The sequence below is a fragment of the Theobroma cacao genome, chromosome 2 (genome assembly GCF_000208745.1).
Source record: "Theobroma cacao cultivar B97-61/B2 chromosome 2, Criollo_cocoa_genome_V2, whole genome shotgun sequence".
NCBI lineage: Eukaryota > Viridiplantae > Streptophyta > Magnoliopsida > Malvales > Malvaceae > Theobroma > Theobroma cacao.
In genome coordinates, this window is record NC_030851.1 from 3,354,961 (window position 1) to 3,372,820 (window position 17,860).

The window sequence follows — 17,860 nt, forward strand, 5'->3', positions numbered from 1 at the left end:
ATTAACGTGATATTCTCTTCACTCAATCTGACTATACTCTTGTCACTATTCATTATCTTACGTACCTTCTTTGTAAAAGTGTTTAACAAGACATAACTTAAGTTAGTTTGATTCCACTATATTGATCACAAAGTCATTATCTCCCTTCAAAAAAATTAATCTAATAGAATATATAACACACACTTTTAAACTTTTTATAATCTCCTCAGCTTTTCTATACGATCTTATTTAGCTTTTTAAAAAAGTGCTGGACGTGACAGCGAGATTATAGAAAGCCAGATTGCACCTTAAAGGACAGAAAAAGGGGGCGGAAAACATGTGTAATTGCTCGTGAACTTAATTAGACGAACAACCTGGGCGGGCTCACAAATCAAATGGAGTGCCTATAGCAACAGGGCCTAAAACTATAAACACCTGATATACTTACTTTGGGGTTTTTTTTTTTAAATAATTTTGTTTAGTTTTCCTTCTTTTCTCTATGCCTCCGGTGAGTATAACTATAACAGAGACAAAATAGTAATTTTTATTTTAATTTTTGTAACTTGCTATATATGAACAAAATCATTTGAATGACATAAAGCTAATTATTTTTTTAGAAGGAATCGAATAACTTCAAACAGTAATAAAATAGTAATACTACACTCATGACAGAAACGAATATAAGTACTTTTAATTGATTTGAAATGGGACCAAGCAGGGAGTCAATGGGTCGGTGAGAGTATCAGTTATCATTATTGCTTCATGGGTCCGTACATAATTGATATTGACATTATTTACTCCAAATCTTAGTCTAATTATATAAATCAAACATCACACAATTGAGTTTCAAAACATAAATATAAAAAATGTACACTCTTGATTTAATTTTCTTAATGTTTCTTTGCTTTGTTAGGCTACGTAAGTGTACCCAAGAAATTGGAACATGATATCATCTCGTCTGCGCAACCTCAAAGACTGTAACAGAGCCAAGCCAAGCCAAGCCAGAGAAAAAAGCCAAAAAACGCTCACCGAATCATCAGGCTCTCTGGATCTGGTGACCGTCCACGTGGACAAAAAAACAACTTTCTCCGCAAAAATCCCCCTCGCTTCTCTTTCTCCTGCGATTTAACGCTCAAGTCCCAATGCTCACAGCTCAATCATGCAAATGCTCACCCCGTCACAGTCCAATCAGCAGTCTTCCACGTGGACCCCAATCTCTGGACCGTTCCGTACACTGCAGTAAACCAACCTACCCATGCCCAAACCAATAAACACATGAAAGGGAACCGGGTGGATACATCATGCATGTCCTTGTTCTCGCCTTTTAGGCAACTTTCCTACCCAGTTGCCGGTCACCTTCTCCTAATCCTGCAAAAGAGGTTTACCGCTTGAGCCGGTCAAGTTCTCCGACCCCACTTGGATAGCATAGCCATCATCATTCATCAAGTGGTATATTTGATATTTTCATATTTTATTACAAGTATATTTCTTTTATCACTACCCAAACCGAGCTTGTTCTCTCTTCCATTCCTGGATCCTTGAACGACTGAAAAGTTTGCTCTAAGCCACTTTCATAGGAAGGTTAGTTTTCTTTTTCTCATCGTATGATTTCATATGATTTACGACGAAAATATTAACATACCTGATTCATGCAAAACTGTTTTCTGATCTGAAACTCATTGTTTCTTGTCGTTTCTTCGTTTTTTCTTTTTCGGTTTTGGTTAAATCATAAAAGTCTCTTAAGATGTGAATTTCGAGCAAATTCTTTTTGTTTTTATTTGATGTTTGGCAAAATGAAATTTGTTGATGTATGCGTTCATTTTCTGTTTGGTTAAAAGCAAAAGCGGGATGATAGAATTAAATTAACCGTATCATTAATTAATTCGTCTGTTCACTCCAGCAATTTTGTGGCCTTGTCGGTTTTGATCTGTTCCTTCAAAGGTTAGGTAATGAGCTGCTTCCATTAGCTTTGGACTGTAAGCTAACATGCAACTAGGTGATTAATGACCTGAATTCTGTTTATATGGATTGCAGGTTGTAGGACATCTGAACCAGAATAGATTACTGCAGTTTGTCTAACTAATTTTAGAAGAATCAGAAATGTCTACGCCGACTGTGGATGTGAATCAGAATGGAAATGTGAAAACCGAGGATACCCTGTGTACCTTGGCTGAATTTGAAGAATGTGATTTTTCAAAGTTGTTAGAGAAGCCGCCAAGGATTCTGAATATGGAGAGGCAGAGATCACTCGATGAAAGGTCCCTCAGTGATTTATCCATTGGGATATCTCCACGCCTTTCTGCTAGAGCTACTGATATTAATACTTCCCGCATATTTGAGCCACTGGATTTTATATGCTCGCCTGTGGGTAGAAGGTCAGGTTTTAACACACCAAGGTCACAAACTGGTTTTGAGCCACATCCTATGGTTGCTGAAGCTTGGGATGCCTTGAGAAGGTCATTGGTGTACTTTCGTGGTCAACCAGTCGGGACTATTGCAGCATTGGATAATTCTGAAGAAAAACTAAACTATGATCAGGTGAATACTCTATTTCCTTGTAATTCCATCTTAGAAGCAATATCAGTTCAATTAGCATATACTCTATTTGGTTCCCTCTGTCGTGAGGATTATATCATTGAATTGGAAATGGGGGTGACATGTGAAAAATTTCAGTCTATGAGCTGAATTTATTGTCTTTTTTTTCATTTTCTGCAGTTCTATGGTTGGTTTATAAGAAAAGAGTATAAAGACCAGTACCTAATTCAAAAGTGAAAGATACTATTTCCATATACTTCAGCATTAGAACTATTTATGTTTTCTTTTTTCCTTCTAAAGAGTAAGGTGGTGCTTACTGACCTTTATTATTGACTGCTGGATGGTGCAAGTTATAGAAGTATACTTTTTCCTGTTTGTATTATTTGAAAATATTATTTGCTGTTATTGATTTAACAATTGAATTTATCCAGTTCATTTTTCTTTTTCCCTTTGTTATGTTGATTCTTGTTTTTTTTATCAGTCATTTTGTTTTGAAGCTCATATGAGACTGACTTTGTGAGTTTGCAATGAATGCTCTTGTTTGTGATGAATTTGTAAATGTGGTTGCTTTTTTTTTTTTACCTGCAAGGTCTTTGTGAGAGACTTTGTCCCAAGCGGATTGGCTTTCTTGATGAATGGGGAACCAGAAATAGTAAAAAACTTCATTTTGAAGACCCTTCGCCTTCAATCGTGGGAGAAAAAGATTGATAGATTTCAGTTAGGAGAAGGAGTAATGCCAGCTAGTTTCAAAGTGCTCCATGACCCAGTTAGGAACAATGAGACATTAATGGCAGATTTTGGTGAGAGTGCAATAGGAAGAGTTGCTCCTGTTGATTCTGGATTTTGGTGGATTATTTTGCTTCGAGCATACACAAAATCTACCGGAGATACTTCATTGGCTGAGTTGCCTGAATGTCAGAAGGGTATGCGCCTAATTCTGAGTTTATGTCTCTCAGAGGGGTTTGACACATTTCCAACGCTTCTCTGTGCTGATGGATGCTGCATGATTGATCGTAGAATGGTGAGTTTTTCATTGTATATACTCTGTCATACATATAGTACTAGCATCAAACAGAGGTTTTTCTACCTGAAACTTGCACTGCATTGCATGGTATAGTGATTCCTTTAGAATTTAAGATGTAGTGAGCTCTGTCTAACTTATCGTGTAGAACTTTGTCCTATAATTTAAATTGCAGTGGCAACAAATATTGTTTGGTCAAAGTTGCATCTCATATTTACTGTAGCAATAAATACTAATCAAACATACGAGATATGAGTGACTTTGTGAGCCTAGTTATGGGCATTAAAGGTAACCTAGTTGACATTAGTGGCAATTGTCTCTGACCAGTGGTGCCTTAACGAAGTAGCAGTCTTAAGATGTCAAAACATTTTAAGGCTCAGTTGTTTTTCTGAGATAACTTGCTCTATGGGCTACGACCAATTTTATCATTGAAGTGGTGATGACTATTTGATCCAGAGTGAAAGTGGTATATCATCCTTTGTTCATATATTCCACTGGTTGAGACTGACAACATGCTTGTATTTTGGGGTCTTTTGATGAATGCTAGCGCATATACACTAAGAATGTGCTGACTTTTTCTTCAAAATGTAAATTAGTTTCAGAACTGATATCTTCAAATTTTACCTTTCAATGTTGCTGGGCTGAGCTTTATACTTATCATCATGTCTACAGGGTGTATATGGCTATCCTATTGAAATCCAAGCTCTTTTCTTTATGGCTTTAAGATGTGCTTTGCTTCTACTCAAGCAAGATGATGAAGGAAAGGAGTTCATAGAGCGAATAGTTAAACGCCTTCATGCCTTAAGCTTTCACATGAGAAGTTATTTTTGGCTAGACCTGAAGCAGCTCAATGACATATATCGTTATAAGACAGAAGAGTACTCCCACACGGCGCTTAACAAGTTTAATGTAATGCCTGACTCTCTTCCAGAATGGATTTTTGATTTTATGCCAGTTCGTGGTGGATACTTCATTGGTAATGTTAGCCCTGCAAGAATGGATTTCCGTTGGTTCTGCTTGGGTAATTGCATTGCAATTCTGTCATCATTGGCTACTCCTGAACAGTCCACTGCAATTATGGATCTTATAGAGTCACGCTGGGAAGAGTTGGTTGGAGAAATGCCATTAAAGGTTTGTTATCCAGCTATAGAAAATCATGAATGGCGGATTACAACAGGATGTGACCCCAAAAACACCAGGTGGAGTTACCACAATGGGGGATCATGGCCAGGTACGTATTAAAATTATAGGTCCTCCTAATAACAACCTAAACTATAGGTTAGGGTGCTGAGGTTCGTTTGTGAAAGTACAAAATTAGGCAGTTGAAAAATGATTTTTTATGTGCAAAATTTTTAAGATGATACTATCCCAGCTGCGACTATGCAGTTTCTTCAGCTTTTCTAAAGAAATTTCAATTGAAAATTTTCTGTTCTTTTGGAAAGAAGTTACTAGGATATGGGTTTGACAATTCTAGTTTACTATTGTCTTTGGTAACTTTACCATTCCCTTATATAATGTTTGAGATATATTGCAACATTCTTGAACTTCATAAAACCGACTTGGTGGGATAAATTTTCAAGCTTTATTTTCTGTCAGTTAAAATTTAGGAATTTTCATGCTGAGATGTTCTCTTTGGAATTCATTTTGGTTGCTGTATTGTTTCCAGTGCTTTTATGGCTGCTCACAGCTGCATGTGTGAAGACTGGACGCCCCCAAATTGCAAGGCGTGCCCTTGAAATAGCTGAAACCAGGTTGCTGAAGGACAACTGGCCTGAATATTATGATGGAAAGCTGGGTCGATATATTGGGAAGCAATCGCGTAAAGTCCAAACCTGGTCCATTGCTGGTTATTTGGTGGCAAAGATGCTGTTGGAAGACCCATCTCACTTGGGTATGATAGCACTTGAGGAAGACAAGCAAATGAAGCCCCTTTTGAGAAGATCAAATTCATGGACTTTGTGATGTTAGATTAGTTGACTTGTTTACCATCCAAGCACCTTCCCATTCTAATTTCTAGCATTGGACCTCACCATCCGTTCATGTAGAAGGAAAACAAGCACACCTCAATAAGTCCTTTTTTCATTTTGATCCTTGTAGAATGTATTATGTTCCTTTTTAATTTGCAACATACTTCATGCTTGTTCTTCCAATCTTTCTCCTTTTTTCTGTTTTGCTTTGGTGTCCAACACGGAAGAAAAGAAATCAAAATCAAATTCTCATATCAGAACTCAATATTCAGACAGCTTTCAGATGGAAACTGTGTTTGGTAGGGCTCTGTTTCTTGTCTGAGATAGAAACAAAAGAGCGGTCGTGCTGTGGGGGCCGGGATGGTAAGCCACTCTCTTGTCTTGACTCTTTCATATGGAAACTCCCAACTCCTTCAAAGATGCGGAGATTGGACTTGTGTTTCTTGTACACCTCATGAAGTCAATTTCCTTAACATTAGCAGATTGTTGTCAACCCCGTTCATGTCAAGTTGCATTTAATTGAAATAACATGTTTCTTTTTTCTTCTCATTGATGTTTAACAAAGAAGAGAAATGTTAAACCGTATTTATTAGCATTGGTTAAGCTGATATTTATAAAATAATTTGAACTAGATTAATTAGATTAAAATTTTTTTCTTAAGAAATAGATACTATTTTCATTTACTTTGTCATATTAGAATATATGTAAGGGCATTTAGTATTTTACTAGTTAAGTTATGATAAATCAAGTTAGGCAACTAAAAGGCAAGTGGTTTAATTGTTGGTCACCCAACCCAACTTAATCTAGTTCAGATCCGGATTTCTCGCCCGGTACCTTAAAACCCACCCGATTCACACTTTTCTTTTCCCAATTCCAATCAAAAAGGATTTTGTTTTATTATTAAAACAAAATATATAAAACCAAACCCAAAACAGAGTTCCATTAACAATCCAAAATCCCACTTTCTCCAAATCCCGATAATTTCCCTTTCTCTCGCTTTCTCGGAAAAAAAAAAAAAAAAGAAGAAGAAGAAGAAGACATGAGGGCGCAGAGGAGGCCGATCCACGCGGTGTCGATGTGGGTGAGACGGCAGCCGCCGAAGGTGAAGGCTTTTTTGGCGGTGGTATCGGGGATGGCGGCGCTTGTTCTTCTACGATTCATCGTACACGACCATGACAACCTTTTCGTTGCCGCCGAGGCTGTCCACTCCATCGGAATCTCTGTCCTCATCTATAAGCTCACAAAGGAGAAGACTTGTGCTGGTAATTAGCATGAAAGCTCATCATTTTTTCCCAATTGATTTGTTTATTGCAATTGTTTTTGATTAATTTGTAACTTAAATTCAATACATGATACATGGGTGAGTTGCCCTAATTTAGTAATTTTAAAAATTCATCAAGGGGATAGCTTGGTCAAGTAGCAAAATTTTTAAAGGTTTTGGTTTGGCAACCTTTTTCCGATCGGTGGTAGATTTTTACTTTGTAGCCGTTTCTGGGTTGAATTTCTGGCTTGATTTTTTTTGTTTCAGTTTAAGATATCGGTTTCCCTTTTGGCTGACATAAATTCAACACGTGATATCTAAAATTTACTGCTTTGTCCTAATGCTATCTACCTACCGTGTATTGGAAGAGTTCTACTACTATTAGCGAGGTTGAAAATTTTCATGAGATATCGTGCTCTTGTGGCAGTTTATGGGTTTTGTTGTTTGATTATTTTTTTTTTCTTTTGAGGGTTCTTATATTGAATTCGGATGCGTAGAACATTTGAGGTTTTGGGGTGGTGTTAATGATTTTACTGCAGTATCTTATCAATTTACAATGAAGGATTTCTTCTTGATGCAAAGGGAAGCCCTTTTCTTTTTTTTTTTGTCTCACCAGTTTGATGAGTTTTATGAGTTTGGTCTGTTTTATTTGTAACTAGAGCTAATTCAATTGCACATGTAAAATAGCCTACTTTTAGGGTTTTGTTAACTTTATGTATGAAAAGAATGCTTGATTGATAAATAAAGGTTGTGTTGGAGCAAAAGGAGTTGTTCTCTCTCTCTCTCTCTCTCTTGTGATAAGCTTCCTGCTAATACTTGTTTGCTGTTAACATGTAGTATGTCTTTTAACTCTTGGCCATTTGTTTATAATACACAAATGATTTAATTAATTAACCCAAGATTCTTTAGTAATGTTGTTTTATAATTTAACTGAAGTGTAGATATTCTTTATTGGTGAAAAATTGGTTTTACACATTCAATTGACTTGTTTTGATAATTTTTTTGATTGGTTGCAGGACTATCACTCAAATCCCAAGAACTAACGGCTATCTTTTTAGCTGTTAGGCTGTACTGTAGCTTTGTCATGGAATATGATATACACACCCTACTTGATTTAGCCACATTGGCTACAACCTTGTGGGTTATTTATATGATCCGTTTCAAACTAAAGTCCAGCTACATGGAGGACAAGGACAACTTTGCTATATATTATGTTGTGAGTTTCCATCAGTCATATGAACGTTTCTTTACTTGCAAATATATCTATGCAGCCCTGTACTACATATTATTGTGTTGTAGAAGTGAATCCTACCAGCTTTATCTCCTGCTTTTCATGTTTTCTATGTCAAGAAATGGTCATTTTGTAGTAAGCTTATTCTCTTTCATCCGAGTTGTACGTAACCTCAAAATAGATGTCCATGCTTACAGAGGCAAATTGCTAATTAGTTTCTATATTCCATAAGGTGCTTTCCAGGGTTTTATTGTTAAATTATTATTTCTTACATTGGCTTCAGCATCTGTAAATTAGAAAATATAAATCTTATTCTTTTCAATATATTTCTTAAATAAGACATCTACTTATTTATTTTTTGTTAAGTCATAAGACATCTACTTAGTATTTGAGATGGTTTGTTCTCTTTTTTTCCATGTGTTGCTTTTTGACTCGTTGCTAGTCTTTTGACTGTGATATGAGCTTTCGTTTGTCTCGCATTGTTATCAGTGCTGTTTGTTTCTTATACCACTGTGAAAGTTACCTTGCACTTCCTTGTATTCGTTTTCATTCAATCAATACTATAAAGTAACCAATTGAACCAAAATTACTAAAGGTGTTCCTTTTTGTGTTCTTATGCATGGACTCATGTTAACTGCTTGATTAACTTCTTTGTTGCTCTAGCGGAATCTTTTTCTGAACACTTTTGCAGAAGTCATATCCTTGCTTTTGAATTTGGATTCAGGTTGCACCTTGTGCAGTACTAGCTCTTCTTATTCACCCATCAACTTCTCATAATTTATTGAACCGGATTTTCTGGGCGTTCTGTGTATATCTGGAAGCTGTTTCAGTTTTACCTCAGTTGCGAGTGATGCAGAATACCAAGGTACAAAATGCTTAATGGGTAGATATAAATTTAGGAGGTTTATAATCTTTCCTTCTTTAACGCATCTTCTTTTTATGCTTTCAGATTGTTGAGCCTTTCACAGCTCATTATGTTTTTGCATTGGGTGTTGCAAGGTTCCTTAGCTGCGCTCACTGGGTTCTCCAGGTTTGATCTCGTGATGTGAAGTTGAAAATTCATGTGATTGGTTTCGTTTAATTTCTTATTAATGTTTAGAAATTTTGAAATTGAGTCCTAGTTTGAGCATTAAAAGGATACTAGTCTGTTTATTGTACTATTTATCTACTTTGGAAATAGTAGATAGCTTGAGCCTGCATAATGAATGGGAATGACAGGTTGAATTAAATGCCTATTGCATAAGATGCGTCTGGTTGTTGCCTTTAGATGGCAATTGATGTCATTTTAATGAGCTCCATTCTGCATTAACATAAGTATTTTTGTGTGGAGGGGAAACCTTTGTATGATGCTGGTTGGGGAAGTGTTATTGTGAATTATAATGAGGGTGATTGCATTAAGATATTAATTCATTCTGTACTGCTTTCAACAGGTTTTGGACAGTCGAGGTCATTTGCTGGTAGCCCTGGGTTATGGATTGTGGCCTTCTATGGTTCTTATATCTGAAATTGTTCAAACTTTCATTTTAGCAGACTTCTGTTACTATTATATCAAGAGGTTGGTTAACCTCTATAATGTGTTGTATACAAGTATAACTATATATTCTAGTCAACCTAAAGACCACTAATATTTTCTTATATGATCATTTATTGTTGCAGTGTCTTTGGAGGGCAGCTTGTTCTCCGTCTTCCCTCTGGAGTGGTATAAGTGAGGATGCTGTTTTGCTTTGGTCGATGAGCTTGCTGCCTCAAAAACTATAACTTGGTTACAAATGTGACTGGGTGTCCTTGTTTAAGTTCTGGTTTTTTGCTCTCGACATGTTCGTCGTGACTGGGAATTAGTGGATGTTTTGTAAATTTCGGGATGCAGCAACTTTGGGTGGTTATTTATATTAAAAACATTTCATAGATGGATTAATTTTTGGTGTCAAATGCCAATCTTCTGCTTATATTAAGTTAATTATTATAGACTTTAACTGCGTCAGATGACGTGCTTTGGCCCCAGATCGTCTTACAATTTAAATTGAAGCATTTATCGGAATGGTTTGGAAGTGAAGAAATTTTCGAGCTTGCGTTTTCAATTTTCATGATCAGAGAGTATAATTATACATAGAGAAAAGCTGGGCGTTTGGTGTTCCGAGGAGTGTGTATATGCCATAGCTTTAGATTGGTATCAGCCTATTCTGGTATGCATTTAGAATTTACTATCCCTTCTGTTTTTAAATTTGCAGGTCAAAATGCTCAACTTCGCTTGAAGAATCTATTTGATGTATAAATTGGATTAAGTGATTACCGCAGAGAAACAAAGAAATAGCACAAGCTGAGGTATAATTTACTCGTACAGTAAGGCTGCAGTGTACCTTACACAATCCAATGCCAAAGCTGCTTTTTTTACAAATTAAAATTTTCCTGTTGAAGCTGGACTTGTTTGCCAAGAATGGTTCCTATGATTCAGTTGACAGAAAAGAAAAGAAAAGAAAACAAAAAGGATTTAGTCATATAGATTGAGAGTTCTCAGTCACGGTAAAGTATAAATTTTTTCACTCTGATTTTTCTCCGGAACAGTAAATGGTTGAGGAGGATTCCCTTTGCTTATAACACGTAATTAATTTTCACTGTGGTAACAGTAGAGGATACCAGCTTTTTAGACATTATTCTACTGTCAGATTCCTGGCAAGAATTCCCTCGAAGGTAACCCCGGGTCCAAAAGCTAAAATCAATCCCCATTCACTATCTTCACGGCTCTCTGTCTTTCTCTTCAAGCTCTCTTCTATCATGTACTCCAGCACATACACAATCGTGTTACTGCTAGCATTTCCGTAATCCATCAGAGCTCTTCGACTGGCATTTAGTTTCTCTGGGAACAAGTCTAGTCGTTTTTCCATTCGGTTCAAGATTGCAGGCCCACCAGGATGAACTGCCCAAAACATGTTATTGTAGTCCTTGTCAGTCAATCCTACAATTCCCATCAACTTTTCACAGAAACCTTCAACATTATCTTCAATTATCTGGGGAAGCTCCCTTGCTAGTTTGAAACTAATCCCCTCTTCTGTAAGCTTCCCATCAATTGTCTTTTCAGTATTCGGCAAGAAATTTTGGATTGCCGTGTGAAGCTCGAAGAGAGGCCTCTCAATGCTCAGAACAGGGTCAGAGCCAATGATCATAGCTCCTGCACCATCCCCAAAAAGTGCCACACCCACCAGGTCATACGGTCTATCTGCACTTGGAGGCTTGAACCCAATAATGGTAGTTTCAGAAGTAGCTAGTAAGACCCGGCTGCCAGGATTGTTCTCAGCAATGTCTTTTGCTACGCGTAGACCAGCCACACCTCCAGAGCAGCCCATGAAATAGAGCATGACCCGTTGAGTCTCAGGGCTGAGTCCAAGTCCTTTTGCCAGGAAAAGATCACCACCAGGCAGCCGAGCTTCACTTGAGGATACATAGACTAAGTGGGTTATGTCTGACATGGGCCTGCCCCATTTTTTGATGCAAGCTCGTGAGGCTTCAATGGCCATCTCCGTGACAGCATTGTTGCAGATATCTAAACGTTGCTTGACGGTGGGGAGGCCTTCGATGGCAAGCTCTGGGTACTTCTTCAGGATTTCATCCGACATGACCACATACCTTGTTTTAACAGTAGTTGTCTTGCCTGTAAAGCGCCAAAATGCAGGAAATGAGTAAATAACGGTTATTTCAGTTAAGAATGCAAATTAATGATGTCCACGAGGACAATGACAGTGGACAATCATAATCTGTACGTGACAACTTTAAAAGTTAACCAAAGTTTAGTAGACGCTGAAATGTTTCTTTAGCGAAGGTTTAAAAGCGCTTTCTACTTGGCAGCATATACAAAAGAAGAGTGATGCCCTTAGATCCCTTAAGGGAGTAGGAGGAGGGGAAACCAGTAAGCCAAATGCATCAAAATATAAGCACAAATTTAAGAGAGGGAAGTTCATAGTGTTACAGAGTCGGCTTAGCTTCTGTTTAAGTTCGGGGTCATCGCAGTTGGTGTTCTTAAAATACCCATCAACCAGAAAATCTTGCATGACAAGCTGGTGAGGGAAGGCCTTGCCGAGGGCCAGAATTGTAGCTTTGCCAGGGTTCGCCCTCTTTGCGAAACCTTCTTGTGCTTCTTCTCCCATCCCCAAATCTTTTTCCCTTTCCTTTCAATTGCGACGTTGTATATTTACCGGCTGGGGAGATTGTATAGGAACTCCTTTTTTACCTTGCAAAGGAGCATGGGTGGAACTGCCACTATATATGCAGTGGCGGTGCACGGCTAAATATTATTAGAATAACCTTAAAAAGGAGTTCTGGAATATTCAATCATTCCATCCATAAAGGAGATATATGAAAGGTGCAATTATTATTCTTATATGGAGTAATGAATTCGTTGAGAAGCAAGACCTTCATGCAGTTCATGTTAACAGGTGTTGGTATGTGTTTGGTATGAGGTTTGCATCTGTAATTTCAGGTATTGATAGCATGGTGGGATATAATGTAAATACATACCCCAAAATCCTTAATTTATTTGGTGGAGTATCGATGATCAAGTAAAACAGATCCGTGTCACCTGAATCACTTACCAAGGTTTACTCTGCAACGCTGTTACCTGTAAGAAAATTGCAGGATTGAAGAATATGAACTCAAGTACAGGGCTATTAAGGAATTATCATAAGGTCTTACGGATTGTGTACCACCTTGCAGGGTAAATGATCAATTGGGCCAATAATCGACTAAGATTGGCACTGACGGCCAATGGCATCTGGTCCACTAAAAACCAACTACTGCCCCAAACCCTAAAAAAGAGAGCAAAGCACACAATAGCAGAGTCGCAGCAATTTAAACCTACACCAATGCTCTCCTTTATTTCTTGTTCAACACCACGGATAAATTCTTCCACTCAAAGTACTACACAACAAATACATTCCTTCAGAAAAACACGTGCTCAAGCTATAGCTAAAACAAAGAAATAATCACATGGCAGCTATCAAACCACGTAAAATTCGATCAAAGGCTTAGATGCATAAATTCCTCGGGGTAAGCAAAATTCAAGGAAACGCCAAAGCCAGAGTACAATGAACTTAACAATATAACACCTTTAATACTGTTTTATTCAAACACATGCTTACTCAAACTATGAATTTGTTTGCTGCTTTTATCTTAAAAAATACTCATCTCTCATGTTGGCATCTCATGGAACTAAGAATTACAAGTTTTATTGTCACATATATTTCCAAATGAGAGTGAGATTAAGGCAAAATCAAAGTTCAGGGAGGCACTTTCCACTGATATAATCGATGACTTGAGTAACAGCTCGATCAAGTGCAGCAGTCACTGCAGCCAAATTCTGCAGGAATTCCTCCGCAGTTGGTTTCTCACCATCTACTATATCTGTAATTGCTTTAACAAATATTACGGGAACTTTTAAAAGATCAGCCACATAGGCAACAGCTGCTCCCTGGAACAAAAGAACAGAAAAAATAAGGCTTAATGCATTGTAGACTTTAAAGTACAAAAAACATTTCAGGCAGTAATACATGATCTGCAAGGATAATGCAATCCATTTTTCCATTTATTCATTAAGAGATGGGATGTTTTGGTGATTACCTCCATGTCTTTGACTGTAGCATCATTTGCCGTGATTGATGCTTCATCCTGAGGGGACATATCCAAAGAGTCGCCTGTGGACAATTTGCCAGTCTGAAACATAGGGCACGGGATGATGTAAATTGCCATGTGCGTGTGTCTTAGCAAGGAAGAAGAAAAAGGAAAAAAACATAAGGAGAGGCAGTGGGGGAGAGGGAGCAGGAATTGTCTGGAGTTGACGTCTATGACGTCAAAAAGACAAAACAAATTGAGAAATCAAGTGCTGCTTAACTGTTCAACTCCATTAGATAGTTAAAAAATACATGCACATTGCCAATCAACCGGCATGTATATCATTAAAATATTAACTCCATTTATCTGTTAAATTGAATAACTAATCCTCCCAATGCAAAGTAGATGCCTACTAGAACAAAGTAAATGCAGTTGCAAACATATTACATATCCTCATCCAGCAGAGAAGTTATCTGGGAAGGAAAAACAACAGTCTTAACAAACTGAGAAGCAATTGTAAGGGAAAGATACTTAGAACAAAGAAATGAAAAAGGGATTTTAGAAATTCAATATAGAAAAAAAGAAAAAAAGTTCAAAACATGGTCAACAACCGAGCCTCCTGCTGGACAAAGAGGAACACAAAAACAAAATAATTACCTTTAGATTAAGCTCCTTCAAGAGATTTGGTGTTGAGCAGGCCTGCCGCAAACCAACTCCATACAGATCAAAAACCTATAGAAGGCAAGAGATGAAAACAAAAATTGGTTACCAAAATATAACTAAAGATTGAGTTACATACAGGTAATAAGAAATTCGCTTAGCAAAGCACAAACTAGGTTCGAGGTTCATGATGAATACATAAGAGCTTTTAAAGTATAGAAATTGTCTTATCGGAGTATTGTGGCCCATAACAATTAAAAGAACTGAAAAAGAAACAGAAAGAAGAAAGAGAAGAAAAGAATAGGTACAGAAGATGAAATTAATGAACACCTTTAGATGCCTATAGTGTTTACATGCTCAGTTTATAGTGTTTACATGCTCAGTTTATGTATTATGTAAAATCGAAGTGAAACTGAATTAGGTTTTCATTTTAAACAAAATGTATTAGATAACCAATTAAAATGGGCCTGAAAAGGAACAGGTGAGTGATTGATTCCTTGTAACCCTTCAAATCCATTTTTTGAAGAAATAAAAATATTGCAGTGCTAGTCGAAACAGAATAGCAACATGAGGTTTTATTCCATGTCCCCATAACTAAGCATGGTAAGCAAATGAATTGAAGACCAAGGGCCAGTACCACTTACTGGGATTGGTATTCTTCTATCATGGAATGCAACATGAGATGCAAGAAAAACATCACCAATGCCTGCTCCCTTTGCCTGGAAAAATCCAAGAATCAATATACAAAATAATACAAATATACATAGTTAAAAGTCCCCCACACATGTTATCTGGCACTGTAGCTTAATTTGCAACATCTAAGCTAGAGCCTTTTGAAAAGGTAAACACAGTCTTCTATATACTAGTAAGCATTCAGATCAGTAGTTTGAAAGCGGAGCAACAGAAAGTTTTATGACAGATCATCATCGTGAACATCAAATTGCAAACTAAAAACTTAATGTAGACAGATCATTGTAAGCAATGCATATCTAATAGAATGATAGCTTAGGATCATTGTTACTATGATTCCTTTTTTTTTTATTTTTTATTTTTTAAAAAGAGAAACATATAGCGATTGAAACTACCTTAAAGCCACCAGCAGTGCCAGCATTTATGATCAGGTCCGGTTGCAATGCCTGGATAGATGCATAGGCCACAAGAGAGGCACAAATCGTACCAACACTATCAACCCCTGCAAAGAAATAATCAGAGAACTTAACAGAAAGGAATAGTGAAAGTAAGAAATGTTCCGTTCCTTGACATGTCCATTACCTATGTGTCAGATGTAACTTGGCTTGTGCATCCAACCCAAGTACTTACCAGTAAGTTAAGCATTTTCATGTAACGTATGGTAGCAATGTTTGGAATTGGATTACAAATACTATCTGAACAGAAGTTTTTATTTATATGAGCTATTGAAGCAGTTTTAAGTCTATGACCGACATCACAAGATGCAACATTTCACTACGTTATTGTTTTTTCAGTGCTTTTGGTAAAGGTCTCAATCAGAGCTCCTAGGTTTCTATTGGAAACCATACAGTATAAGTTGCAGCTAATTGTAAATTTCTTGATGATTTCAAAAGGAAGATTAAAAAGAGAAAGAAAAAAAATATTGCAAGAACAAAGTGCTTACCCAAAGTTAAATCTTTTCCAGGCCAAACTAGATTTATTGTAATCTCTTTGTATGTACCATGATAATGGACCCATGGGACCCCTTTTGGAAACCTGCACCATTGCTCATGGACATATAAATGCAAAACCCAAACAAGCAACGATGCATAATACTCGAACTAGGCAGTAAACACTTTCAGAAGCAAAATTATCAGCTAATGAAGTCCACTTAGCATGACACAGGCATAAAAGAAATCAATAACAGTAATATATTGCTCTTTTTGATTTGCAAAAACTAGTTACATGCCAAATACCCATCTGAATCGTGAAATGAAAGAAATCTAACATGCACAAAAGAAAAGTTTTTAGCAAGTATTTCAAAGTTTAAAAACTCAAATACTTAGCAAGCAAACATTTTTATTAGTAATAAGCCGGCAACCACTCAGTCCATTGAAATATTGATGAAAACAAGATTAACCCAATACCAAAATTGCTGAACTTAAAGCCTTAAAACCTCCCCAAAAAAATCAAAACTGACTTTAACCAAAATCACAGAAAATAACAAAATGGAGAAAAAGGAACTCACGCAGGGTGAGGGTTCTCAGTCAACTGGAACTTATTAACCACTGGCAAAGCTTCTGTTTGCATAGCTGCAACAAGAAACTCCCCAAATAAATGATTCCATAAAAGTACATATAAATATCGAGAAAGAAAGAGAGAGGGTGGGTTTTAACCGATGATGATAAGGATGGATGAAATGGGGTGGTTTTCAACTTGAGCAGCCATGGCTTCTACTGCACCATCTGATCCCTCCCCATGAGGAGCCATAGCTGTTCCTTGGATTCCTTTCCCTGTTTCTATCTCTCTCCCTTTCCTTTCTATTCCAGAAGATTTTCTTTCCCAGGAAAATCTAATGCCAAGAGGAAGAAGAGGAAAAGTAAAAGGCCAGTATTGGCTTATTTCAAAAAAAAAAAAAAGCCACTATTGGGCACTGCTTGCACTTACCTGTGGTGTATCATTATATATAAGTAAAAAAGAGCTGCAATTGAAAATTTGTCAGCCGTTGATCGAATGGGGTCCACAAGGTTCTCTTGATCTATGACCCCTGCAACTGCGTGTTTGTGTTTAATTATTATGCGATTAAATACTCCATTAAGCCACGAACAATGCTAGAATATGGGGTGAGTCATCCATAGGGAAATGTCATTCTCTCTTTTTTATCCTTTTCTTTGGAATGGGATTTGGTCTTGTCTTCTCATTGAAAATGTTGGTAAAAACTTTCAAACTTTGGTGTGAAGGGAGCAGAGAGAAACCTTCCTTCAACTTAGGGTAGTATATTCATCTTCAGCTTGTCTTGAAGGAAGGATAAGAACACAATGATCATGTCTATGCCACGCGTTATGGGAAGCACATGGCCCCATAGCAACAATCAATCTTTTTTGTTTCATTAGTAAATCCAACAACATAGGCCCTCCAAAATTTCGCATGTGGGCATATTTCTGGTTATTTGTGCGCATTTTAGCTACCCCTTTTGTTTTTTTGGTCCTTTCAATCGATGTCAAGAGAAGGTCCAATTCAGTGACACTTCACATTTGGTTGGTGAGAGATATCATCGTAGTTCATAAACTATAGAGGGATTGATTCCAGTTAAAACAGGTTTATAATATTTTATTTTGAGATCTTGAAAATGGTAGACTTCTCTTTGTTCAAAGGATGTTTCATAGAAAAGCAAGGGTATGGTAGAGAAGTTATTCTAAACACTAGTTTTTAATGTTCCTATGAAGTGATAGCCGTTTAGACTTGGACATGGTTGTTTTAATCTCGTGAGCTGTGAAATCTGCAGCCAGTCCTGACAGTTTGCTGCTATTACAGAATTTTTGGTTACAGTAAATTTGTAGTCTTCAAAGAGATAGTCTCGATGGCAGGCACAGAACCAATTTACCAACATTTATCAGCAGGTAGATCTTGTCAGATTTATGAACAAATAATACAATCAA

At 37.1% G+C, this 17,860-nt stretch overlaps 4 protein-coding genes across 6 annotated transcripts; 2 read left to right on the forward strand and 2 right to left on the reverse strand.

The window, feature by feature from the left end:
* LOC18607617 (probable alkaline/neutral invertase B) lies at positions 1,468 to 5,685 on the forward strand. Of its 3 annotated transcripts, none has more exons than XM_007041877.2 (6): positions 1,468 to 1,560; positions 1,880 to 1,925; positions 2,014 to 2,517; positions 3,104 to 3,535; positions 4,208 to 4,766; positions 5,202 to 5,685. In XM_007041877.2, exons 3-6 carry the CDS (start codon positions 2,080 to 2,082, stop codon positions 5,495 to 5,497), a joined length of 1,725 nt encoding a protein of 574 aa, XP_007041939.1. In that variant the 5' UTR covers positions 1,468 to 1,560; positions 1,880 to 1,925; positions 2,014 to 2,079; the 3' UTR covers positions 5,498 to 5,685. The 3 variants fall into 3 exon arrangements, with proteins under 3 accessions (XP_007041939.1, XP_007041940.1, XP_007041941.1); XM_007041878.2 differs by having other exon boundaries at positions 1,880 to 1,920; XM_007041879.2 differs by lacking the exon at positions 1,880 to 1,925 and having other exon boundaries at positions 1,474 to 1,560.
* On the forward strand, positions 6,412 to 9,995 carry LOC18607618 (putative ER lumen protein-retaining receptor C28H8.4). The gene is made up of 6 exons (XM_007041880.2): positions 6,412 to 6,764; positions 7,780 to 7,979; positions 8,719 to 8,859; positions 8,944 to 9,024; positions 9,425 to 9,549; positions 9,651 to 9,995. The coding sequence occupies exons 1-6, from the start codon at positions 6,542 to 6,544 to the stop codon at positions 9,697 to 9,699; spliced, it is 819 nt and encodes a 272-aa protein (XP_007041942.1). The 5' UTR covers positions 6,412 to 6,541; the 3' UTR covers positions 9,700 to 9,995.
* Positions 9,661 to 12,234, reverse strand: LOC18607619 (type III polyketide synthase B). The gene is made up of 2 exons (XM_007041882.2): positions 11,956 to 12,234; positions 9,661 to 11,640 (listed from the first exon to the last, which is right to left on the reverse strand). The coding sequence occupies exons 1-2, from the start codon at positions 12,131 to 12,133 to the stop codon at positions 10,643 to 10,645; spliced, it is 1,176 nt and encodes a 391-aa protein (XP_007041944.1). The 5' UTR covers positions 12,134 to 12,234; the 3' UTR covers positions 9,661 to 10,642.
* LOC18607620 (5'-methylthioadenosine/S-adenosylhomocysteine nucleosidase 2) lies at positions 12,841 to 16,852 on the reverse strand. Its single transcript, XM_018115838.1, has 8 exons — positions 16,598 to 16,852; positions 16,450 to 16,513; positions 15,886 to 15,977; positions 15,338 to 15,444; positions 14,897 to 14,971; positions 14,250 to 14,324; positions 13,602 to 13,694; positions 12,841 to 13,452 (listed from the first exon to the last, which is right to left on the reverse strand). The coding sequence occupies exons 1-8, from the start codon at positions 16,689 to 16,691 to the stop codon at positions 13,255 to 13,257; spliced, it is 798 nt and encodes a 265-aa protein (XP_017971327.1). The 5' UTR covers positions 16,692 to 16,852; the 3' UTR covers positions 12,841 to 13,254.

Excerpts from the sequence above, each read along its gene's own strand:
- LOC18607620 (XM_018115838.1), bottom strand. The coding sequence starts at position 16,691 with ATGGCTCCTCATGGGGAGGGATCAGATGGTGCAGTAGAAGCCATGGCT. Across the intron at positions 16,514-16,597 it reads ATCCATCCTTATCATCATCG|CTATGCAAACAGAAGCTTTG; the intron begins GTTAAAACCCAC and ends TTCTTGTTGCAG. Across the intron at positions 14,325-14,896 it reads ATAGAAGAATACCAATCCCA|GTTTTTGATCTGTATGGAGT; the intron begins GTAAGTGGTACT and ends TGCCTTCTATAG.
- LOC18607619 (XM_007041882.2), bottom strand. The coding sequence starts at position 12,133 with ATGGGAGAAGAAGCACAAGAAGGTTTCGCAAAGAGGGCGAACCCTGGC. Across the intron at positions 11,641-11,955 it reads ACAGAAGCTAAGCCGACTCT|GCAAGACAACTACTGTTAAA; the intron begins GTAACACTATGA and ends GGCGCTTTACAG.
- LOC18607618 (XM_007041880.2), top strand. The coding sequence starts at position 6,542 with ATGAGGGCGCAGAGGAGGCCGATCCACGCGGTGTCGATGTGGGTGAGA. Across the intron at positions 8,860-8,943 it reads GAGTGATGCAGAATACCAAG|ATTGTTGAGCCTTTCACAGC; the intron begins GTACAAAATGCT and ends TTATGCTTTCAG. Across the intron at positions 9,025-9,424 it reads GCGCTCACTGGGTTCTCCAG|GTTTTGGACAGTCGAGGTCA; the intron begins GTTTGATCTCGT and ends TGCTTTCAACAG.
- LOC18607617 (XM_007041877.2), top strand. The coding sequence starts at position 2,080 with ATGTCTACGCCGACTGTGGATGTGAATCAGAATGGAAATGTGAAAACC. Across the intron at positions 2,518-3,103 it reads AAAAACTAAACTATGATCAG|GTCTTTGTGAGAGACTTTGT; the intron begins GTGAATACTCTA and ends TTTACCTGCAAG. Across the intron at positions 4,767-5,201 it reads CAATGGGGGATCATGGCCAG|TGCTTTTATGGCTGCTCACA; the intron begins GTACGTATTAAA and ends TATTGTTTCCAG.